Consider the following 26,489-nt stretch of genomic DNA (forward strand, 5'->3'; position numbering starts at 1 on the left):
GTTAAAACGAGCTGAACGAGCGAGCCATTTATCAAACTTGACTCGACTCGAAACTCGAACTCAAATCACTGACTCGGCTCGAAACTCGACTCGTGCCCATCTCGAATCTTTATGAGTAAATTGTACACAATCGTCATCTTTGAAAGCTCGTGCCTGATAATCTTATTAGGTCTCTCACTAACATATTCCATTGCTTTTCTCTTACATGCTTCGTTTAGAATATGCTTCTGAAGTTACTGTTGGACTTTTAACATTTTACAAAATTATTGACCTGCTATTAGATTTTGAAAACTGGGGAAAGCCGAAAAATATTACAACTGAATCATTTAGAATAATTTTGATTCTTGATATCTGAAATTTGTCTTGTATTTCAGATTTAGCATAAAGAAATCTCATTTTCTTTTCTTCATTAAATGTTGTGCACATTTCAGTTTTTATCACCTGGCAACGTCGATTCCCGATCCTGTGCGCAATGCTGGCCAAAGATACTATCAATCAACCTCTTATCTGGCATTTGCTGATAAAGAAGTGTGCGCAAGTCTGTGACTCATATATATATAAATTCACAAGTCCCTGCATAAATCACTTGCACACTAGTATGCACTTTCAAACAAAATTTGACAATTAACGTTGATCATAAGTTTATTCAAACGTCATTAGCCCACCTGACTCTCATAGAGAATTTTGTTGGCCTTAATGAAATAAACATCAAAAATCCCCGGGCTCTTTCGTGGCTAAGCGGTTAGCAAACGCGCCTTTGGCGTGGGAGACCCGGGTTCGATTCCCAGCGGGAGCTCATGTGGGTCGGATTCCAAGTCAATCAGTAGGTCCACGTCTCATATAGCCTCGCTGCTGAAGGGGACGCTAAACTCAACTCAACAACATAAGAAACATCTCATATGTGCTGCCAATTTTGACGAAAATTTCCCTTAAGCCTATTGGAAAAATTAATGTCAAAAAGCCTACAAAATGAGATTTTTCCCACGGGTTAGCATCGCAGCTCCCCTCTGGTCTAGTTTATAGCGTGGGCATCTTTGCTGTACGGCATGGGTGTCCTGGCATGCAAAATTGAGGGGGGCGATTAGAACAAAGAACGCTTATAGACTCCAATTAAATTTACGTCAAAATCGTGCGGTAAATGGGAAACTTGAATTTGAATTGATACTTGAATTCAGAGCCGGCTTCTATCTCTATCACTACAATTAATTATATTTTTATTCCATCGCTGGCAGGTCACTTGCTGCATGTATAGAGGTTTTCATACACTATAATCCTCAAGAAACTTAGTTTTGATGTGGGAATTATACCATCAATACTATCCATTGTTTTATATGCCTCTACCTCCCTTGTTTTTCTACCATCATATTTTCTATCACGTCACTCAGAGTGCAATTTCTTCTGTAACAATGTTCTAACAAGTTTTTACAATTATATTCTTTTAATCCTTTTATTCCTAATGCCTTACATTGGTTTATCGCTCAAATTAGCCATTTTTTTTTCATTTTCCTCAAAATAAAAATTTCCGAGAACTCAAGCACAATATTGTTTCTATAAGAGAAAATTTGCGCATTGTCCACTTTTTTTTTCCCTCCGTACAATACAATACTCAACTCCTGAGTCCTTTTTGTAACTCTTCATTCAGCAATTCAAATACTGTGCTTCTCATCATTAGCATCAAAAACGCCTTAGAGACATTCTTCACGTTGCTTTCTATTTATTGTTTACATTTCATAACACTAGCCAACAGTGAAAATGTAACTGAAATGAACTAAATGTTTGTTAACTAACTAATTGACCACGCTGATAACGAAAGCAATAACGAAAAACTCGAATTAGCTCTCGTTTCTAAGTTAAACTGAGTGGTGCATTTAATTATAATTAATATTTTTTTATTAGCATTCACTGTCAATCCCTTCTCATATAGACCTCGAAATCCCGCTGATAGTAGACGAACGGATTAATTTTCCTGCAGCTTACAATGGCTGTGTGTATTTTGTCGCTATTTTTAGCCTGGGTTCGTAGCAACAAGGAGGAAAGGGGAAGGGGAAGGGCAAGGGAGGAGTGGAACATGTTTCATTTAAGCCTAGTTTAGTCTGTTACAAGCTTTTCCTTGGTTCGATCCCAGATTGCGACAAGTGTGCTTTGTGATGGACAAACACCGTGTGCGTGGGTTTTCTCGCGGTTCTCTGTTCCCTCACACTTTCTTCACTCCATCATTTTTGTTCATTTCTCATCATCACTTTCTCCTTTAGCCTAGCCAGCATAATCGTGGGACGTAAAACTTAAAGATTCCATTTCATTTTCTGTTACAAGCTGTTTTTATCTGCTCATGTGCTGGAAGAATACCTCTTCCAACTTCACAATCCTATATCATTTCTTGTATTCCAACTTTATATGGTTGGTTCATGTGTAAATTTTTTCCGAATCTGGTCTTTCATTTCATTCCAAGAATCTTTCACTTTACCAGTTCAACAAGTCAACCAGTTTTATTCTGAATCGACGAATACTACATACACTTCCTTCTCTTTGTCTGAAAAGCTCTAACGTACTTTATCCAATGGCTAATTGCATCTATTTGTCTCCTTCCAAGTCAAAACTGTTCAAATTTCTTACTTCTTCCTTCAAATGATCTCTTTTATTAAAAAGGGAAATTTTGCTGCTTTCGTTATGAACCAAGACTCTGGTGGAATGCCATTTTAAGTCATTTAGTGTACATTACCCCATTCGAACTAAGTTCGCACCATAAAATGTGTATCTATAGAGGGCATGCTAATCCTTATTTTAAAGATCCCAGCACCGTGAACGGCAGACAGATAACATGTTACTAGTAGCGTAGAGGTTGTCAAACAATAAGGCAACCGTGGATCGCATTATGTGTCTACAATCTCAGTATGATGCCAGCGAACGTCTATTATACAATGAATTGTCTTCGAATGTGGCAGTATACTGAAGAAGCGAGAGATCAAATGGTCATTCCGTTTAACTTCCGCTTACGTGTCATGTCGTGTCAGTTATCCATTGGTAGTATGCACGACCAGAAGCAGAGGGTTCCCACAGCCGACGTGCCCCCTCCAGTACCTCAGCGACATATTGAAATACTCCTGGAAAAAGGGTCAAAGGACTACCTAACTGACAGACGGCTACCAGTGCCATCATAGTTTTCCGAACTCTAAGCTCAGTGAGAACACGAATACTAAACAATTAATTGCTGAATATTGAACAACCATCCTGCGTTTTTTTTTCGCACGACTACTCCTGATATTTGGTTATCACCAAGAAATGTGTTCCATGGTATCAGAACCTGTAGTAACAAGGTGAACGGAGGGTAGTGGTATTCGGCGATGAGAGTAATTTCTACCTTAGACACAGAAGTGGTTCTGACGTATATGTAAACCTGCAGGTGAGAGCGAAAATCCAGCGTGTTTTCATTCGTCACACAAGGCTCACACTTGATTTTCTAGTATTTTGTAACTGTGGAGGGAATAAGCTATATATCCTGCTCATCTTTCGCCTTCATTCAGGGGAGTATGAGTAGTATGCTCTGCGTTCGTGATGTTAATCTATTCTACGACATTGCCTGGACACTTTCTGAGACTTCATCTTCCAGCAGCATATCGTGCAACCTCACACCTCTCGGTGCCTGCCGTATGCCTTTTAGTCTAGTCTCCTAAGTCTTCGGATCTAAACCTAATCGAGCATGTCTGAGATATGGTGGGACGGACCCTGACCATCAGCCGGGTCCGACAACGATGATTTTCTTTAAACAGATATAGCCTAAGCATTTGACCGACTACGTGTTCAAATAGTTGTATAGCCGCTTAGGGTAGTTACACGTTACATTATGATAAGTAGGCCTACCGTATGATTTGTAACATGTTCAGTATGTACCATGGATGATACATTGGAAATAGTACTACCTACCATGGCTTTTCCCTAGTGTACTAACTTTGGACCTGATACGTTAATTCCTATTGTGTGTTCTTAAATACGTATATTTGTACCAGTGCAGTTTTATAGTTTTTTTTTTTAACTGAATCAAATCTTTTCTCTCTATAAGAAGCCTATGACGACTCTCATCGTCGCCACAAGATGATGATCTAACAACTTTTGTTTTTCGTATTTATTTACTTCTTCCATACAAATACTTTCTGTCTTCATCCATTTGCTGTCCTACACCAAATATTGTGGGGGACCCGTTCCCTCTGCCTTCACCCCCACCAGAGACGCCCGTGCTGAACGGGGTCCCGACCAGCTGAGGAACCTTGTAAGTTTAACATCTTTACAGTGGTTAGGATTCCATCTGAAACTGTAGGTCCACGTCTCATATAGCCTCTTTGCTGGAAGGGGACGCTAAAATCCAATCCATCTAAGTAATCGAGGTCTTAGAAGAAAAACTCACGGAAGCTCAGTGTTGGAGGTCCTGGTGTGAGAGGTTCTTAGTTCAAATCCAGGCCATGCGAATTTGTGGTGGACATTAGTACATCTGTGGTCTTCTCAGAGTTTTCCCGTTCCTCTCACACTATCACTTCATCAATTCTTTCATAATCATTGATTTCAATTGATAACATATCTCGCTTACCCGACGGGGCATGACCGTAGAACGTAAAATTATAAATTTCATTTCATTTTCAGGTTTCAGCCTCAACTTCTTTTGCGGAAGCGATGATGAAGTTTTTTCATCAAGCTCAAAAAAAAAAATCTAGTTACTCGTAGTTATATTGCTAAGGGGAAGTTCCGAGAAAACACACAACCCCGGTGTTGAACACCAAAAAACTTTCACGGTCTAGGGCTGAACTAGAGACCACTCTCATTAAAGATAACTAAGCGGTTAGCGTACGCACCTTTGACGTGGGAGACCCGGGTTCGATTCCTGGCGGGAGCTTATGTGGTTCGGATTCCACGTCAATCAGTAGGTTCAGGTCTTATATTGCATCGGTGCTGAAAGGGAGGTTAAACTTAAAATCAACTCAACTCAACTCATTAAAGATGAGTGACCTAGTACTCATTCACCTTTACCCTACTTGGGAAAATGAAATTCAGATACATCTTTGTTTTATAGCAATCAACCCATTCATAAGATTATGGTGCTTTTCAGATATATTTCTTTAATATGATTGTACCTGAATGAGTGGCATTAAATGAAATGAGTGCCATTAAATGTCCCGCAAGCGTATACGAGCAAACTCAACGGACGGAGGGTGTTAAATAGGTCTATGGCCTTATTCCGTAACGCTTTACGTCAACTCAACGCAGCTAAATACTACTTACATGAACACCTGCTCTGTTAATATACATGCAATAGAATTCAGATGTCTTTACGCCCAGGACAACATGAATCACAAGAAAGGCGAGAAGAGATTTTCCCCGTAAATATTATTTCTTCTTTTAGATAGGTGCGAATGAAACGTAACTTTATGTGCTTTATTTTCAAACGAAAAAAAAAAAAAAAGATTACAATGCCTGGCGTTATCCGTTACTTGCCATGAAACATTCATATAGCAGAAATCAAAAACTTCGTGCTGTCGGCCTTCGTGGCCAAGCGTGCCCGCGATACGTGCCATTAACGAAAATCGCTTTCGACGTGGGTTCAAACCCGGCCCATGGACACTTCTTTACTTTCAATTCCATAACACTTTTTTCCATTAAAATAAGAGGAAAATAATACTCAAAAAAAGTTATTTCGTGCAGATAAGAAGTAGTAGTAGTAGAAGAAGAAGACGTAGCAGTAGTAGTAGTAGTAGGAAGAGGAGGAACGGATTAGAAGCCCCATAGGGCTCGTTTAGTTCCACCTTGACCCCCATGATAAATACTACCGGGAGTATTACTCTCCCGACCGGGTCGTATTTTGTTGAGGTTGATGTCATAATTATATTGATTGATCATTGATATATGTCTTATGTTTGGACAATATTCTGCTATATAATGGGACCTAATATTTTTATAGTTCGGTGTATATACTCACCTTAAATTTACGGAATAAAAAATGAAATATTTGTTTAACGTCCCAAGATTATGCCCTTGGAGACGATGAAAAACAGGTGATTGATGATGGAGAAAGAATTAGTAGGATGAGAAAGTGGAAGGAAACTACGAGAAAACTTACGGACATGATGTTGTCCACCACAAACTTACTTAGACTGGTATCGAATGAATTTACGGGAAAACGATGGGTATATGCGTGTGAGTATATGCTATATTTTTCAAAATGGTCGACCGTATACCTAGGATTACATCACTAACAATACGTATTATAGTTAATCAAGAAATTAAAGTTTAATAATAATCATAATTTTGAGCTTTAGACAATCTCAATGTGTACCATCGTCTTCTCATAATGGAAATCTTCATAAGGGTATAATTAGGCCTACTTTAGTGTCTTTTTTATGTTAACATATGGCGTGGTTATCATACAATATCAATTTTGAGGCTACCCCCCAACCCCCTAAAAATAGTTTTTCTCGATTTTCTCGAAAACTACGCATGAGATTTTACACACATCCATAGTATTTTATTTAGCTCAATGAGATCTATAAGTAGGTATGTGTCTCATTTTGGGATAAATATCTTTCTGTTAGACGCTAGTGATTTTGTAGAAATTAAATTCATTTTAGGCTCAGCAGCTTTCACTGCGTGGAAAAAATTAGAAAAATCGAATACATAAGGAAAAACAAACCACCTGACTTCAGAGTTCAGCACATACGAGTCAACGAGTACAAACGTTGATTGCAAACAAGAATTGAAAGGAAATGATAAACACCGGAAGACACGGGAAAGCCATTCGAAGTAATAGACTATCAGTTGCTGCGTATATTATTAAGCTAAAACACTAAAGCTTTTCCCAACACCTGCTATATTCTGCTTTGCATAACCGATTCTCCACATTTCAGACAATCGGCCTACGTGTAGCTAGAGGGCAGCTAATGGACCAGGTCCTCTAAAAATCTTTGTTGTCTCCTAAATATTATTACAACCGTACAATACCGTTATTTCAATTTTCTGAAGTTAGTGGCCATGCTTCTCTTATGCCAATGTCAATCTGTATCTATGTTTTCTATGTTTTACTTATTCAGATGCCACTTGAGGTCAATCTATCAGCATTATATTAAAGATTTTCTGGCACATAAATCAAATTTTCTTCATTTATTTATCTGTTTATTGAGTTTAACGGCCCACAATTGAAGACTTTCGGGCAAAAACCCTTTAAGTCCAAAAAGTGAAAGTGTAAAGGATATAGCTTCAGAAGGGTATCTCCTCATCCGATTTTCTTCAAACTTGGCACATGTATAGTAAACCGAAAATAAATCTATATGTTTTTTTTTGTTTCTTTCGGAAAATAGGTTAAGGGGACAAAGGCCCCCATTTCATAAAAGGCCCCCATCGATTAAAAGGATCAATTTAAAGAAACGAAACTTTGCCGATGAAAAGATGACTTCAAAGTAAGAAATACAGGTTTTATCGTTTTTGCGAGAAAAGGGTTGCAGGAGCTATGGCCCCCTTCGAAATGACAAAGGAATCCTTACGGAAATTGGATTTCGGTGGAATTGCTTAAGACCATGTTATGTTGTAGATATGGTGTTCCTGAGAAAAAGTCTCAACAAGCACAACCACAATCACTGACTGTTTGGCCACTACAGGGGCAGTTTTTGAAAACAGCCGAAGATAACGACATTCTGGATTTCGGTAAAAATGACTAAACCCGTGATATGTTGTAGATATTGTGATCCTGAGAAAAAGTCTTAATGGGAATAACCACCTATCACTGACCGTTTGGCCACTACAGGGCCACTTTTTTGAAGGCAGCAGAAGATAGTGATATTCTGGATTTCGATGAAATTGCTTGAAACTGTGATATGTTGTCAGGGGCGTCATTTCAGACTTCGCTTGGGGGGGGGTAAGAGTACCATCGACATAAGACTTTCACGTTTTGTACCAGTATATTAGTAGACAATAGATTAAAGTATATGTATTCCTCAAATTCTTGGGGGGGGGGCAATTGCCCCCTCCTGCCCTCCCTAAATGACGCCCCTGTATGTTGTAGATGTTGTGATCCTGAGAAAAGTTCTTAATGGGCACAACCACTTACCACTGGCCATTTGGCCACTACAGGGTCGCTTTTTTGGAAACAGAAGGCAACTGTCTTCTGGATTTCGGTGGAATTGTCTGAAACCGTGTTATGTTGTATATATTGTGACCCTTAGGAAAAGTCTTAATGGGCACAACTACCACTCACTGACCGTTTGGCCACTACGAGGTCACTTTTATGAAAGTAACTGAAGATAGTGATGTTCTTAATTTCTGTGAAAATGACCGAAACCGTGATATGTTGTAGATATTGTAATCCTGAGAAAAAGACTCAATGGACACAATCACAAATCACTAATCGTTTGGTCACTATCACTGGCGCAAATCGCGGGGAGATGAGGGGGACATGTCCCCTCCAATTTTGGAACTGGGGGGATTGTCCCCCCAGTAATCCGATTTGAAATGTTTCTTTTTTTGGGGGGGGGGAAATGTGATGATTTGTGTTCGATTGCCACAAAGAAAAGTGAGATGAAATTGATGTCCACCCAGAATAAGCCTCAAATCTGCCCGCCTCCAAATGTTGAAGACAACTCTTCTCTCTGATCCTTCAGAGGATTGTTTTTCAACTTCACAATCATTTTGAGCATACCTTAACAAAAAAAAAAAAAAAAGAAAAAAAAAAAAGAAAAGAAAAAAGAAAAAAAAGAAAAAAAAGAAAAGAAAAGAAAAAGAAACATCATCTGCAACATATAACGGTTTCAAGCAATTCCACCGAAATCCAGAATAACGTTACCTTCTGCTGTTTTCAAAAATGTGGCCCTGTAATGGCCAAACGGTCAGTGAGTGGTGGTTCTACCTGTTAAGACTTTTTCTCAGGATCAAAACATCTATAATATATCACAGTTTTAGTCATTTTCATCGAAATCCAGAATATCACTATCTTCGGCTGCTTTCAAAAAAGAGGCCATGTAGTGGCCAAACGGTCAGTGATTTGTGGTTGCGCCTGTTGAAACATTTTCTCAGGATCAGAATATCTACAACATATCACAGTTTCAGTCATTTTCATCGAAATCCAGAATATTACTATTTTCTGCTGCTTTCAAAAAAGCGGCCCTGTAGTGGCCAAACGATCAGTAATTGGTGGCTATCCCCTCTAAGACCTTTTTTTCAGGATCCAATATCTACAACATATTACGGGTTTAGTCATTTTTACCGAAATCCAGAATATCGTTATCTTCGATCGTTTTCAAAAAAGTGGCCCTGTAGTGACCAAACGGTCAGTGATTTGTGGCTGTGCTCATTGAGACTTTTTCAGGAACACCATATCTACAACATAACATGGTATTAAGCAATTCCACCGAAATCCAATTTCCATAAGGATTGAGCGGGGTCCTTTGTCATTTCGAAGGGGGCTGTTGCTCCTGCAACCCTTTTTTTCGCAAAAACGACAAAACCCGTATTTCTTACTTTGAAGTCATCTTTCCATCGGCAGAGTTTCGTTTCTTTAAATTGGTCCTTTTAACCAAAGGGGCCCTTTCTTGAAAAGGTGGCCTTTGCCCCACTTAACCTATTTTCCGAAAGAAACAAAAAGAAATACGTGTGGATTTATTTTCGGACTACTATATGTGCCAAGTTTGAAGAAAATCGGATGAGGAGAAACCCTTGTGAAACTATCTTCTTTACACTTTCACTTTTTGAACTTAACGGGTTTTTGCCCCAAAGTCTTCAATTATGCTCCGAGGCTAAGAGAGGCAATAATAATGATAATAATTGAAATGATGGATATAAGACAGAGGAAGAAAACAAGAAAACCCTGAGAAAATTCACGCACAAGGTACTTGTACACCACAAAGCTCACTTGGAGAGAATTGGTATCAAACTAGTCAGTAATGATTTCAGAAAAAAAAAATCACTCCGAGAGAGAATTTCAATATGCAGGATGTTAAAGTAGTATTGCAAAAATAGTGGTAAGCCACACCCACTTTGAGCACGATCGGAGATATGCCTCGGAGAGAATACTTTTAGCTCTTGACGGAAATTTCCCGAGGCAGCCATCTGAAATATTCATTGGAACTAGGGACTCCACACATCAGAGGTGAGTTTCTGTCACTGAGTCACAGGGACCCCAATTGCTCTTTAAATAATTAATATGTTAAAACGGTAAAATTTATTATTATTATTATTATTATTATTATTATTATTATTATTATTATTATTATTATTATTATTATTATTATTATTATTATTATTATTATTATAGTTATAGTTAACGACTTTCATCACCTTGGCCTTGACTAATTTGAAAGTTATCCTGAAACGTGTTCTTGAAGTTAATAATAAATTCACTTCCTTCCCTCAACTCATATCAACCATAAGCAATAAATTTAATTGAAAAGCTTTAAAGAAAGTAAACACATATTTCATAATAATTGAGTAATTTGTAGGAAATGTACTGCTAAATACTTTTTCTTCTAAAATGGAGTGAATTTGAACGGCTGCGCTGCCTTTAAATTCAATCCCAAATAATAGGTTCAAAACTAAAGCAAAGCACTATGTTTCTCAAAGTCAAGGAATCTTTACGAAATTTATTGTGATATTTTACTCATAATCGGACATTAAAGCACTCCATTAAGAGAGAATTAAGTTGGGTTGATTTGGAAACATCAGAGGAAAGATACACCATATTTGCTCAAAATCAAATACAGTAGAACCCCTCTCGTCCACCCTCGCTGGTCTGCCACTCCGGTTGATCCGATCGTGTTTGAGCCGAACTTGTCCTGACTTGTCGGTAACTCACGAGGCCCATCGTCATTTACTGCCGTCCAGTGATGCCAATTTAGCCTATTTTTGGCTAAATCTAGCCTATGTGGAGAGGCATTTAGCCATACAAATTTACGAAATGCTTATAGCCTCAAATATAGCTTATTTTATGAAACTCTTTTGCCATTTTTGCCCTTTTATATTAGCCGTTAAATTAATTGTAAAAATACTTTTTCTTTCAAAATAAAGTTTTTTTTAAAAAAAAATAGCCTATTTGTCATTATATATCATCGTATTAATTGATTTCTCTAGACAGAGGTATTTTATTACGCAACAAACTTTTTTTATTCTTCTCCCCCCTGCCATAGATTTACAACTATTTAACAATATTTATCGACTCAGAATTTCAATGTCGCTCCCGTAATGGTTCCATTATTTGCTACTTTTTAATTATTTTAATTTTCACATTTCATTAGAAGTATGAAAGTTATCTAATACAAATTTAGTAAGCTGTTCGTTTCTTCAAGCTACAAAGATTGTTTTTGTTTATTAAGGAAATAGGATATATAATTAGCTTAAAAACTCTCAATGCAATCATGATGATTCATGTGGGTACGGAGAAATAAGAAGTGTTTATAAAAAACTATGACCTGGCGAAAGAAGTACTACAGAAAATTCGGACAATGGCAGGCTACATAAACACAACCAATCCACAATCCACCGATGGTGCATCAAGTTCCAGCGTCTCGACTAGCTGCGATGTCATCGATGATAACTTCTTTCAATTAAACTGATAATATGCCTGTTGATTTTCACAAATCAGCTGAGTTGATGGATTTTATTGTAATTTAGTCATGTATGTTGCTTGTTAGTCTTCTGCGAATAAAATTCAACATTTCATATTTTACTATAACTCACTTATAATCCTACACACAAAAAGGGAGTTTAAAATCTACAATGTGGGTTATAGGTTAGCAGTTCAAAATCTAGCCATTTTTGCGTAAAAAAGCTTATTTCTGAAGACCATCTAGCCTATTTTCTTCAGAGGTTGTTGGCAACACTGCTGCCGGTTGTTTACTTGCTTTAGCCGCTTGTTCACTTTAGTGCTCCGTCATCTATTGTATCGTTTCTTTCGTGGTGTGTGTTTTCTGTATTGTACTCGGTGCCGGATTTAGGTTTGATAGAGCCGTAAGCTATTGAAAGTAATAGGGCCCTTTTTATAGGGTTGCCATATGTCCATATTTTGTACGGACTGTTTGTATTTTTGGGTTTGTGTCCGTATCGTACAAAGCATGAAAAAGGAAAATGTCCGTATTTGACAGTTTTTGTAGAGCTGCCCGAAAATTTCCGAGTCGGGAATCGCTAAAATCTCGGGTAAAAAGAGTTGTGTTTTCATCATCTACGGTAACTTATATTTTAGTAACTATTAATAAAGTAGGTTACGTTTAAAAAAAAAAAATGTCTCATTTATCCATTCCAGGGTTCTTTTGGTTAGATTTGATATATTTAATCTAATGGCATAATTTATTATATTCATGTTAATGAAAAAAAAAACTTTAAAATATATTAGTTTCCAATAGTGTTTTTAAGTATTACAGTAAACAGTTGTGTGATAACCAAAAAGGGCGATTTTTAGGTAAGAAATTTCAAAATATTTATTCTGTGTTTGGGCACAATATCTTCGATGGGTCGTCATTTTAAGGTTTGTCCATATTTTAGATCAAAAATTTATGGCAACCCTACCTTTATATATTCTGTATATCTAGCTTTCATTTTCAGCGACAAAATGTCGACATTTTTGGGATTTGAATATATGCTATATGGTAATTTATGAACCTAATATATATCTAAATCAGGGGCGTCATTTCAGCCTTCGCTTGAGGGGGGCAAGAGCACCACCGACATAAGACTTTAACGTTTTGTACTAGTATATTAGTAGACAATCGATTAAAGTATATGTATTTCTCAAACTCTTGGGGGGGGGGCAATTGCCCCCTCCTGCCCTCCCTAAATGACGCCCCTGATCTAAATACGTTTACACATCGAATATGTATTTTATTAACTTACATATTGATCAACTTACAACATTTATAACACATTACAAAATTCTTTAGAAACAAAACAGACTCATAATCTAATCTCTGGAAGCTCGCTATAACATGGAATAATAAGAGGTGTCAATATATTATGCAAACTCTAATAATATTCAGGGAAAGTCAAAATGATGGACCCGATTTCAGAAAGTTATTCTGTGAAATTTAATAAACATGTGTTATTGTGAGACATACGCTTCGAAAGACTAACTTGCAAAATTTATGCCGTGTCCAAAAGATACAAGTGCACATTCCAAGTACGCTTATTTCCGAAACTGACGTCACCTAGTGTGCGTCAAAAGGTCATTCACAAGTCTGTGAGTGCATAGTGCGTAGTGTGCGAGAATGTACACTACGTTAGTACACTTGTGTGCTTAACATGGCTCTTCCTTATAGTAGGAACAATGATATTATCAAAATGATATAATAAAATTTAAAAGACATATTTTAAATATTTTTGTTGAGGTGAATATCTTTGTGAGCTGATCTTATAATAATTTACTTGATAAATACACAAACTAGTGATTTTATAAGTGGAATATAAAAATGTTGCAGAAATAACAAACGTATTTATCAAATGTTCTCTGACAAGTAAACCTTATGTTTGGGTGAATCGAGTTGCTGACTGAGACACATATGAGAAAGTAGTACTAAATGTGGTCAGTATTTCAGTGAAGTTGTAGGTGCGAAGCTCCGGGAGTTTAGGAGATACAGCTACCAGAACATCACATGGAAGTACAGAATAGTCTTCATACAATTGGAGGTAAAAGCTCTGTAAGACCTCTTGTAACGACAAAAGGTGAATAACAAATATATGGGTACATATTAGGACTAGGGGGAAGTCATATAGTAAGGGTATACCTGACGGCGGCCATCTTGAAATCCGCCATTTTGAATTAAGGTTAAGTTTTTAAAATAGGAATAGGATCATGTGATACATGATTTAAGGCGCAAATTTAATCAGAAGAACAATGGTCACGTTAATTTTGAGTTACGCACAATTGGTAAAAAGTTACAGGGAAATTAAATATTGTTGTAGCATATGTATTAGTCCTTTACCCCACCTTGTAAATTTTGTTTTAATGATAATAATTAAATAAAAAAAAGCAGGTGGATAAATATTAGGTCTATGGTAAGAGTTGCCTTGATGGCGGCCATGTTCAAATCCGCCATTTTGAAGCAGACAAAAGTTTTAAACAAAACGCATAACATTGACACCTTATTAATAGCAAATTATACCATAAATCCAACGGTATAACCATTTTTGCTTTATCATGAACCAGCATTTGTTATCGCATTCACAAGTTGCTAATTTAAGGAAAAATGACCAAAGAGGAATTGATTCATAATTGAACTTGGGTCTTTCTTCCAGAAAAGTCCTCAATTAGTACAATCAATATGTAGTTCAGAAAAGAGTGCATCACTTGCACAAATGCTCTGCTCACATTGAGCACACCTGACAAAGGCAATCGAGTTACACTTGACACATCTGTCGTTAACAATTTCGTCAAAGCAGTAGTCGTAAGGAGCGATCCATTTAATTTTGTGCTGTTTAATGATAAAGCAAAAATGGTTATACCGTTGGAGTTATGGTAAAATTTGCTATTAATAAGGTATCACTGTTATGCGTTTTGTTTAAAAATTTTGTCTGCTTCAAAATGTCGGATTTGAACATGGCCACCATCAAGGCAACTCTTACCATAGACCTAATATTTATCCACCTGCTTTTTATTTAATTATTATCATTAAAACAAAATTTACAAGGTGGGGTAAAGGACTAATACATATGCTGCAATAATATTTAATTTCCCTGTAACTTTTTACCAATTGTGCATAACTCAAAATTAACGTGACCATTGTTCTTCTGATTAAATTTGCGCCTTAAATCATGTATCACACGACCCTATTCCTATTTGAAAAACTTAACTTTAATTCAAAATGGCGGATTTCAAGATGGCCGCCGTCAGGTATACCCTTACTATATGACTTCCCCCTAGTCCTAATATATAACCATATATTTGTTATTCACTTTTTTTTTACCTCCAGAGCTTTTATCTCCAACTGTATGAAGACTATTCTGTACTTCCATGTGATGTTCTGGTAGCTGTATCTCCTAAACCCCCGGAGCTTCGCACCTACAACTTCACTGAAATACTGACCACATTTAGTACTACTTTCTCATATGTGTCTCAGTCAGCAACTCGATTCACCCAAACGTAAGGTTTACTTATGAGTATGTAATGGCATTTAAAATAGTCTGGGAAAAGAAACCAAATATATTTTTTAATAATGCTATAAAGACATTTGTGCTTGAAATATTACACGTTTTGTAGCTTAAATATGATAATTAGACTATCGGTAATGCACTATTTGCACGTAAATTACAAACTTTAATGGCACGAGTCAATATATCAATTAATTTTTTTTTTACAGTCTACCCGTTTAAAGGGTTGCGCCCTTTCTTCGGGGAAGTGTTGCATTCATATTGTGGAGGCTATAACAAATATGGTTGGTCTAAGGGTTTTTCTCTTTATTCATTTTTTTAAACATGAACATATATACATTAGAAATAACTTGAACTGGTGATATACATAAATAAAATAATAATAATAATAACAGAAAATGTGCAGGGAGGCGATGAGTAATATGAAACAAGAAGATAACAAAATTAGTGCAGTGCATTAGGTTCAGTGCGTGAATATAACAACAAATATGAAAAACATTAAAAGGAATAACAAGTCATAGCAAAACATAACAGGAATAATAGAACCCATAGGTATAATTATTTGAAATGATGATGAAATGAGGATGAATTGTTCTGGACGCCACAACACGAGGTTCTGTTAGTGAACAGATGCGGTTATCTTCTGTTCCTGGGGCTATTCAGGAACTGATGTAGACAGGAGAGGCCCATGTTAGTAGGTATTTACTGTGCATATGATGGATATATGGAAGATGACAGATGACGGGGATGATATATAGCAAATACTTCTGGGTCGCGGTCGGCAGGATTTAATTGCAAGTGGTACAATGTAAGATAGTGCTGTAGCGGAGAATCAACGTATCGTGGTGGTGCATCATTGTCTCGGTCATAGCGTATTACGTCCTGAAGCATGGGGTGTTGTAAGTCAAAACGTTTCGTAATATAACGGATGCGAAGCTGGGTAAGCAATGGTGGAAAATCTATGAGGTCATAGAGGAGCCTAGTAGGACTTGGTAATTTAATTCGATAGGCCAATCTGAAAGCATGTCGCTCCATTATTGATAACTGTTTATAAAATTTGTCGGGGGCAGCGGCCCAAGCTGTATGGCCGTAAGTTAAAGTAGTCCTCATAAAAGCTTTGTAAGTATGGAGGACAGTAGGTGGTCGTAAACCCCAGCTGGTTCCAACTAAGCGTTTAAGGAGATTTAGTCTGTTCTTGGCTTGAGTAATAATTTTCTTAAGATGCGGTGTCCAAGTGAGCTTTGTGTCAAATATCACCCCAAGGTAAGTAAGAGAAGATGAAAGAGGAACTGGCGTGTTGTCCACATGAATGTTTAATAGATTTGGATTGCGAAGCACTCTGGATCGTCTACCAGGTGGTAGAAATACAATAGATTGTGTTTTCGCAGAGTTAATACTGAGTCTCCATACGTCACACCAGTGGACAAATGTGTCGATGGCTGGCTGCATTAGTTTGTTGATACGTTGGATAGTACGAGCCGTTGTTAGAAATGCTGTGTCGTCAGCGAATTGATAGACTTGGACGTGAGGAGTGACTCTGAGATCAGCAACGTAAAGTAAGTACAGCAATGGAGACAAAGAAGAACCTTGAGGTACGCCAGAGTGTAAGAAAATTGGGTGTGATAGAGCGTTGTTGATAGAGATGTATGCAATACGTCCGGTTAAGAAGGCATTGATTAAGCGTATATAAGATATGGATAGCAGATAATTATGCAATTTGTATATCAAGCCAGGATGCCAGACTTTATCAAATGCCTTTTCCAAATCAAATGTAACTAAACAAGAAGGAAATCCCTTATTGTATTGGTTATAAATGGCAGTGGTAAGTCGCAATAATTGATCTAGTGTGCTGAAACGCGGTCGGAAACCAGCTTGATGGATTGGCAGAAGATTATATGTAAGGAGGTGTTCGTGAAGCCGTCGAACGAGTATACGTTCGAATACTTTGCAAAGACAGCTTGTTAAATGAATTGGACGATACGACTGTATTTCGGATGGTGGTTTCTTTGGCTTAGGAAATAAAAGAACTTTGGAGTATTTCCAATCGAGCGGAAAGAAGCCAGTTCGAAGGATGAACGTGTAAATATGACTGAGAATCAGAATGAAAGAAGGAGGTGTATGTTTGATGAGAGTATATGTAATAGAGTCGAATCCAGGCGCCGTATTGCGTTCAGTTGCTAAAATAGTTCTGATGTCACCTGGGTCTATAGCCTGAGTTAGTGGATTATTAGGTTCCAGAACATGCTGGTCAGATGGTTGTAAATGAGCAGATGAAGGATCAGCGTGACGGTTGATCGAAGATTGAAGGCGTTGCTGTGTGTGCCATCCAGGAAGCGGAGTGAAAATATCTTGAAAAAATGCAGCAAAAAGATTCGCCTTGTCGATGTCAGTATTAGGAGCTTGATTGTTGTGAATAAGAGGATAGGGCGTGCGAGACGTTTTGCCAGTGAGTTGATGGAATTTACGCCAATATTTGCTGGGATGAGTTTCCTTGCTAAGGGTGTTGCACGTGTGAATCCACTGTCTTTTCTTGTAGGCTATAATATAATTGTGTGTTATTCGGAGATATTGACGGTGTAAACGAAGTGCCTCCAAGTTGCCGCTTGTTCGATATTCTCGATAAGCTCGACGTGAAGCAGAAATTAATGTAAGATACCTTGGCGGCAAAGTAGGTTTATTCGGATGGACATGAGTAGATGGAATGAAATGATTCGCTGCACTTTTAACTGCGTCAGTAAGTTCCGTGATGACGTGATCAAGACTATGTTGCGAGGTAGGTACAGTGAGTGCGGTAATGGCATCATCGATGGTAGATCGATATTGATCCCAATTAGCCTTATGATAGAGATAAATCTTCCTAGTTGGTAAGGGATTTGTTGGCTTTGCTGTACATTGTAGTTCCAGCTTAATAGGAACATGATCACTACCGATTGAGTCCAGTACAGTAATGTTGATAAGAGGAGATAAAGAAGACGAAGTTATTACTACGTCAGGAGTCGTGTTACTAGCTGGTCTCGTAGGCTGTGGCAAATTGTGAAATTCCCCAGTAGTGGAAGTATGTATAAAATCAAGGAAGAGCTGCTTGTCGCGTTGTGTTCGACTATGGAAATTTAAGTCAGCCATGATAATATAATGCCTAGATATTGCATCAATGAAACGAAAGAAATCGTAATTGATAATCTTTCCGGGGCGAACATAGATTGTAGCAAATGTGATTGTGCGACCGCGAAAATAGATAGTTGCTATATTGTATTCAGGCAGATTGAAATCCTGCGGTATTGTAACAGTGCGGTATGGTATAAGACTACTAATGCCGAGAGCTGTACCCCCATATAGTCGTGGTCCGGACGGAGCATCATGGCGTAGGATATTGAATTTTGGTATGTAACACTGTAGGTAAGGAGCCAGGTAAGTTTCGTTGAGCGCAAAAACTGAGATATGTTCTTCCTGTAATAACTGCGTAAACAGCACTTGATGTGTCAACAGAGAACGAACGTTCATAAATAATAAGTTGTACGTCATCACGAAAATACAGAAATAGTAGCAAATAGGAGCTGCCATATTACACGTAGACTTCAAGAGGTTGAATTTGAAAATGGACTGTTGGTCCAGAATAGGTGGCATGTAGCTGGAGATTAAACAAGATTTTAGCTGCGTGAATGATTTGGTTGAGAATGTGAGTGCGAAGAAACGGATGGATATTCTGTAAACTAATTTTGAGAAAGCGGAGCAGATCTTCGACAGTAACCGGATGTAGTAAAGAATTAGCATGTGGAGTTGGACGGTCAGCAGACCTTATAGGTGCTACAAGTTCTGGTTTGGATGGCTCAGGTTGTGGCTTAGCCTTACATCTGTAGCTATAAGTTGGATGCTTCTCAGGACATGTACTGCATTGAGGCGGTGCCTTTTGATTGGGACAATCCTTGGTAGAATGTTGTAAGGAACAATATCCACATTTAATATCATTTGTACATTCGGATGTGGGATGTGCATTATAAAGTTGGCATCTCTCGCATCGTAACGGGAGAGGAAGAGGTGTGCGAGAGGGTTCGACCTTATAACGTCGTCGATAAATGTAAGCTCCCGTGGATAACAATTGGTCTATTAATTGTGGCTGATCTGTGAGTACCCTCACAAGATAAGTTGCACCATTGTTGTTCCTTATCCTGATACATCGTTTTACAGGGAATCCTTCCTGATGTATTTAATAATTCCTCACAAATTTCCTCATCGGTGAGGTCCGGTTCTACTCCGCGTATAACTACTGAGAGCATTGGCGATCGTCTAGGAGGAGGAGGAGTTTTGCGTGTGGTAGGAGTTAGTGCTGTTAGTTTAGCCTTTGCCCCAAATATTTCAAAAGTGGCCTTGTTACGCACATGCGTTACAAAGTTTGAATTGCTAGACTTTATGATCATGCCTCTACGAGTTTTGACTATTTCACGTATCTCAGGACGAGGTACATATTTAACAAGCTGCTGAAAAACTGCGCGAACTGTATCATACTTCTGATCATAATCTGTTAACAGAAAATTATATACGGGTTCTGGTTGGTTGCGTGTGTTAGAAGTATTGACTGAAGTTGATGCCCAATCCATGTTGGAGCTGCTACTCTGATCGATTATAGGATTAATGCGTTGTTTCTTGGGATCCAGAGATTGTTCTCCATCAGAGAGAGACCGAGATCGAATGCGATGGCCTTTACTAATGCAATCAGCGTAACTAAGCGAACCAGAGGTGTTGAGTCCTGATCGTGAAGTGCCGGTAACAATCCGGGGTTGAGTTTTCTGGCGTCCATTTGGTCCGATATTCACAGGAAATTGTTGATTGACATACAGTGGTCCGGAAGCGTTGCGAAGGTCAGTCATGATGAGTAACAAGCCTAGGGCCGAAGCCCAAATGAAGATGGAAGCGAAAAGGAAGATGATTAAATGATGTTCAAAAAGCAAGCTTGCCCTCCTAAAGTGAAAACTTTAGTCAATCCCCTAAGTGTCCTAATTGTGTTATGCTCGCAAGTACGTGTTGCAATACTTGGTCCTCGCTGACACAGTAAGAAACACAAGAGGGACTAGGCTTCTTGGTTAAGTACGATCAATTAAAATGTTCGTAGTAGTAAAAGCACCTCAGCTCCAAACTCTAACTTTAGATTTCAAACATTTGATTTAAGATTATTTGTAATTTCATGTTTAACAAATATAAATATTTTAAAGTATGTGTACTGTAAATATAGATCTTTTTCATAAAGTTTATTTTTTTTAAAAAAAATATTCAAAACCTTTGTAATTTAATAAGTTTTCTCCAAAATCAATGCAAATGAATTGTGCTGCCATCTTTGGAGTTCTTTTAAATTATATGTTTGTGGCCAATCGTTTCGACAATAAGATCTCGTAAACTACAGGCTCTAAAAAGATGACGTTTTCACTGATCAATTGCAAATTTCATAGATTGTCTAATTCTAATTGAATATTTAAAAAAAGTGGCCATTATTTCTTTATTACATTTGTAGGAGTACACTGGAAGTGTGAAATTAAAAAAAAAAACATATCCTTTGAGTTATACATTCCAACACCCCATAGTTGCGTACAGATGTTGTATATCACTGAGATGTTTGTTTCATGGTCAAATAATAATGAAAAACGAAAGACAACCATTTCTCCATTCTAAGATGAATATTTTTGGAGTGTTTTGCCCAATGAACACTATATATAACTGACATTATAATTACTTGTGTATGTAATGTATTTGCTTGTTACATACTGCATGCAAGACGAAAGAAAACACTAGTCATACATGAATTAGAAACTCCAACCGGAAGTAGGCTCAAATCCTGCAAACGGTGCAAGATATTGAGGAAAAATAATCGAAAAAAATCTCCCCTTTATGATACCCCTTTCCTTTTTTTTTTTTTTTAAATCAAGGCGTCTTTCACTTGTGTCTGTAAAGGGACATGTACAGATGTTGTGAGGAATCAGAAGGAGATTTATGTTCATATGCGAATGATGCGCTATGTAGAGAACGCAGGTTCAGCTAGTCTATATATTAAAATGTTAGGTTTATATGTTTGTCTCCGATCCTTTCGACAATGAGATCTCGAAAATCACAAGTGCTAGAAACGTGCCGTTTTCGCCAGTCGATTCCAAATTTTGTGTAGATTGTCCAGTTCTCCAGTTCCAAATTTTCAAAAACCGTGTCGTTATTGTTCTATCCAACATTTTAGGGGCCGTTTTGAGCACATAAGATTAACATTTTTGCAGCCGAAATACGTGTTAAATGACCAGTAGAGAAGTAACGTATTGCAGGTTCACGGACATTGCAGGCGCTTTGGTTAAATATGAATGGCAAATATGAATGGTTAAATATGAATCTATTGCATGCTGACAACTTCAAAGGCCTCAAGGGAAGCAATGAGGTGTACTTGGACAGATATGGATTTATTTGAAAAAAATATTTCCACTTGATATCGTGTTACTTCTGCAAATTTGCTACAAACTCACTCCAACATCTATACATAGCAATGCACTTCCTTTGTGAGTCTCCTATACTTTACTTGTGTGAGTAAGGAGACATGCACAGTGGGAAGGAGATTTATGATCATAATAGAACGATGCGCTGAGTAGACAGCGCAGATTCAGCTAATACTTGATTAAAATATTAACTCTGAAATTTCTAGGGTGGTGTTTTGTAATTCGTGTTTCATTATATCCTTTAGTGTTTATTCTTTTTACTTATTCATATATTAATATCCACTGCTTAAACTTAAGATTGACTTCATTTCAATGGGGACACGGTGGTAGAGCGCTTACCGCTCGTGCATGCGACTCCCAGCTCGATCCCCGGCCAAGTAAGTTTGTGGTATAAACATCGTGTTCGTGGGTTTTCTCGGGGTACTCCCGTTTCCTCCTACTTTCTCATTCCACCACATCTTCCATCATCATCCTCTTGCCTTAATCATCCTTTTCCTTAAACTAAAGGGCTAAATTTTTGGACGTTAAACTGAAATATTTCATTTCATTTCATTTTCACTTCATTTCGAACGTTAAGTTTCGTGAATGTTCTGTTCTATGTGATTAAGAATTGATTTCAATTCCAGACAAATACTCATTAACTCTTAATTCTCTCAATCTTTTTCTCCTGTTATTAGGGTGACCAGATTTTTTTAAATCCAAAAGAGTATATCCAAAAAAACAAATTGACAGTAAGTATAAAGACAAGATGAATTACACTATTTTATCCAATGCGCATGCAAATGAGTTAAATACTTCACCATCATTCATACTTCTGCGACGATCTTGCTTTCTTGAGTAACTTAATGTCATCCTTTATTGCCAGTCTGAACTCTTCACAGGTCATGCTTACATTGAACTTCACTTTCATCACTTGTTCCAGTGTCGACACTGTGAGTTGACTTTTTTCCTCGCTCCAGCAAGTGTTAATAGCATTAAAGAGCCTCTCACAATCAACATTAGTGCCCGGTAAAGTAAACAAGAATTCCACGAGTGGCACAATCACTTTTAAATTTGACCCAGCCCGCACTAAATCTTAGTACACTATTTTCCATTTGCCCATCATTGCCTCTCTTTTCTCTCCCCATTGTTCAAGGTGTTCTTGAACACATCTGGATATTGCACAGTAAATATCAAAAATATCATCATCACTGAATTCCAACGAACTGTCTACATGTTTTACCTGCTCATAGAAATATGCAAACGACTCCTGAAATTCTTCATAGATAACTGATGTGTCAGGTAGTAAATATTTCATCTTGTTTACTTCTCCGAAAAAATGTTGTGACCACATCTCTAAGTATGTTATCACTTCAAAGTAAAACCTTCTTGACACTGAGTAGGCATATTCCTCTTTTATATTCCCTTCTTTTACAAGTTTCGTAAGTAAATTTCTAGCAGAAAACGGAAAAAAGTTTTGTTCAATTCTATCTTTGTATTTCCTCAGAAGTTCAAAATATTCAACAGAAACTTCAGTCGCTGTTATATCCTCCCTTTCAATTTTTGTAATTGTTTCACTGAACAAGATTAGTTGAGCATGCAGGAAATACAGTCACAACTCACTTGTTTCGTTTCGAAAGAAATTGACTATAGCTATTGGAGCATTTTCATCACTCAAAAAGTACCCCTTAAGTGGTTCATACTGACATATAATTTTTTATACACACGGAAGCAGAGACAAGAATCTCGTCTTTGAGTGATACAAAAGACTCTCATAATGACAGCCAATGAACTCACACAAGTTTTTCAAATTTTCCGTCCTTACAGTAAAAATACTGAAATGGTTGTATATTTTAAAAACCAAATTCCAAACATCGATCGGTATTACTCTCGAACACGCCACAGAATTTCCATTGTGAAGGATATGAGCCCCACACCCAATAGGCAAAACATTTTTCTTCAACCTGCACTCTAGTTCGCTATGCACTTTTAATGCTGTTTTATTTTCTATGCTTCCAAAATTTACTGGTGCATTATCAGCTACAAAACCGATGAACTTATTTTCCAAACAAAACTGACGTAATGTACCCATTAATACGTTCGACACAGTTTCCGAGGTTTCATTTGATATGCTATGAATTTCTAGAAGACATGTTTTTACATTAATATCAGTATCTACTTCACAGTACCGCACTAAAACAGGCATGAGTTTGGTTGCTTTACGATTGGAAGCATCACAAGCAACAACAACGAAAGGAGCCTTTTTAACACTATTACTTAAAATGTTTTCTGACCACACTCCCACCACATTTGTTAACAAAGCCTCCGTTTTCGTTCTCGCACATGCAAATTTTTTATACACTGTTGATTTCAAAAGTTTGCTAGTGCAGTCCATGCTTCTAAAAGAGTGGTTATGTTTAACATTATGGTATGACCACACAAGTTCTAGTCGAATTAAATCTAGCTCTTCTGAAGATTCTGTGGTGAAAAAACCATCCAACTTATCTGCTTCGGAAGTTGATTATCATTCAGTGTGCGACTTAGATTTTATATGTTGTTTATATCATATTTACCTTTATTTTTTTTAAAAGAGAACTCCTTCTTACATACCGTGCACTATGCTTTGTAAACATCGTTACTGCGAACCCTTTTAATACAAGGATAGCTTATTTCAAACGCTTGATTATACTGACATTTTCCTCGCGACATTGTTAATAAAATAAATCCTTCCAGTCCTCGAATAATATAATTGATTGAGTGTACGTACGCACGTTAATTAGAATAATAATCACTGTGCGATTCCCACTACCAAAAACTGACTGACTTTGAAGGGGAAACAAAACCCTGTGCCATGAACTGTACGAATACCAGATATAAATTCCGAAAATATAAATATAAATCATTCCAGGTACTCAATCAATTTAATTAACAATTTAATAATTAAAACGTTGAGAGTTTGGATAAATCTATCACTTTAATTTTGCCGTCTTTACTATAGTTTTAGTACTAACTAATAAAAACAGTTTAGTTATATTATTTTTTTTTTCTTTTGCAAAAAGAAAATCTGGCAACCCTACAATGCAACGAGGACGAGAAACGCAGCACAGTGCAGCGGGTCTGCTACTTCGAAGTAGTAAACAGTGCCGTCAACGTCCAAGTTTTTACAGGAAAAAAATGCGATTTTCAATGGGAAAATGCATTAAACGTTAAATGAAATTGAAAATGCCATAAAAGAGTATAATTCGATATTTTTGGGAAGGAAAAAGAGTATAGAGTATATAAACCTCGAAAAGAGTATAATATTCTTAAAAAGAGTATGTCTGGTCACCCTACTTTTATCGATTTGTGATGTATTCCTGAATATATAGAGGTAACCAAGAAAGTTTTGTTGCTTTTCGTGGAGGTCTGTGTTCCATTGGAACTCACACCGTGAGTTGAATGCGAATGGAGATAAGGCCAAGGTCAGTTGCTGGTGTGGGTATATCCAACATACTACCTGGTTGCATCAATTCAGTTACACCGTGAACTTGCCTATGGCCAGAGTGAACATAGGACCTCCACAAAGCGTCATAAGGACGTGTATGCTGTACGAGTTCAAACTGAGGTCAAACGCCGCTGTAGCTGGGCGGAAGGTATGCTAGGCCTTTGGTGAGGGTGTCGTGACTATGCGGATAGTGCAGCAGTGGTTTAACAAGTATAACGACGGTGGCGAAACATTCGAAGACGCACCACGTACCGGAAGACCAACACATGTACAAGATGAAGATCTTCAGGCAGCAATTGAGGCGAACAATGGCCAGACATGTGAGGAACTGGAACTGCAATTCAGTGTGAGTGGAGAAACCATTTGGCACCACCTCCATCTACTTGGGAAGCACAACAAATTGGGTCAATGGATCCCACATGATTTGATACCGGGCTAGAAGGCAACGCGAGCAGACGCCTGTGTTTCTTTACTGTCTCGTCTGAGAAAGGAGACATTTAGCCATTTCTGGACAGGGTGTTGCGTGTGATGAGAAGGGGCCCTGTACGAAGCCCCACGGAGCCTTCATAATTGGTTAGCATCCCATGAACCGGTTCCGAGACAGCCAAAACCAGCACTGCACCAGAAGAATGTTCTCCTGTGTGTTTGGTGGACTGCTCGCGGCATCGTGAACTGCTACCAGCTGGTCAGAGCATTAATGCAACTGTGTACAGTCAGCAATTGAGCTGTGCTTAAGAAAAATTCAAAACTCTGGAGCGAGCACTTCTGAATCGCAAAATGGTCCTACTGTTACTTGACAACGCTGAGCCCCACCTGGCGGGATAACCCGGGTCACTGTTCTACGCCTTGGATGGGAAACACTATTACATCCGCCATACTTTCCAGACATTGCACTGTCCGATTATAACCTGCTCCATTCATTGGACAATCACCTTTGAGGACGCCAGTTCAAATCCCTAGTAGAGGTGCAAAATGCGCTTGATACCTTCGCTTCACAGCCCACCACATTCTACCGCGATGAAATCCATGGCCTTCCAGAACGTTGGCAGAAGATCGTCTATGCTGCTGGAGACCATTTTTTATCTTTCAGGTAGTCTTAGGTGACATATAGTTCGAAGGTGGTGGGTGAAAAAGCGACAGAACTTTCTTGGTTACCTTTATAATATATTGTGACTCGGGTAGGAATTTTGGTAAATTTTGAAAATCATTGCTCAAATAACTCTTTAATACGATAAATTCGCTGAATGTAAGAATTTTGAGTTCCATGAAAGTTCTTTGTTTTTCCTTGTAGTCAACACTTCTACCTGAGTGAGAACTTGTATGCCTTTCCTTATTCTTTAGAATGGATAAAATGATCCTTCCTGGTTTCATAAATTCCTTCGTAGTGCTGAATTAAATTTCCCTATCATATCAACTATTCTTAATATTGAAAGGGAGGAATAAAATACTTTCTGGGGCAACCTGAA

General features: G+C 37.8%; 1 protein-coding gene across 1 annotated transcript; it reads right to left on the reverse strand.

The window, feature by feature from the left end:
• Positions 1-13,026: 13,026 nt before the first annotated feature.
• Positions 13,027-18,723, reverse strand: LOC145681829 (uncharacterized). Its single transcript, XM_081753436.1, has 2 exons — positions 17,298-18,723; positions 13,027-13,031 (listed from the first exon to the last, which is right to left on the reverse strand). The coding sequence occupies exons 1-2, from the start codon at positions 18,721-18,723 to the stop codon at positions 13,027-13,029; spliced, it is 1,431 nt and encodes a 476-aa protein (XP_081609562.1).
• Positions 18,724-26,489: the final 7,766 nt, after the last annotated feature.

Source organism: Thermobia domestica, chromosome 3, assembly GCF_964235325.1.
Source record: "Thermobia domestica chromosome 3, izTheDome1.hap1.1, whole genome shotgun sequence".
In the NCBI taxonomy this organism is placed as follows: Eukaryota; Metazoa; Arthropoda; class Insecta; order Zygentoma; family Lepismatidae; genus Thermobia; species Thermobia domestica.

What these genes read in the sequence shown, in the direction of transcription:
- LOC145681829 (XM_081753436.1), bottom strand. Translation starts at nt 18,723, where the DNA reads ATGCCACCTATTCTGGACCAACAGTCCATTTTCAAATTCAACCTCTTG.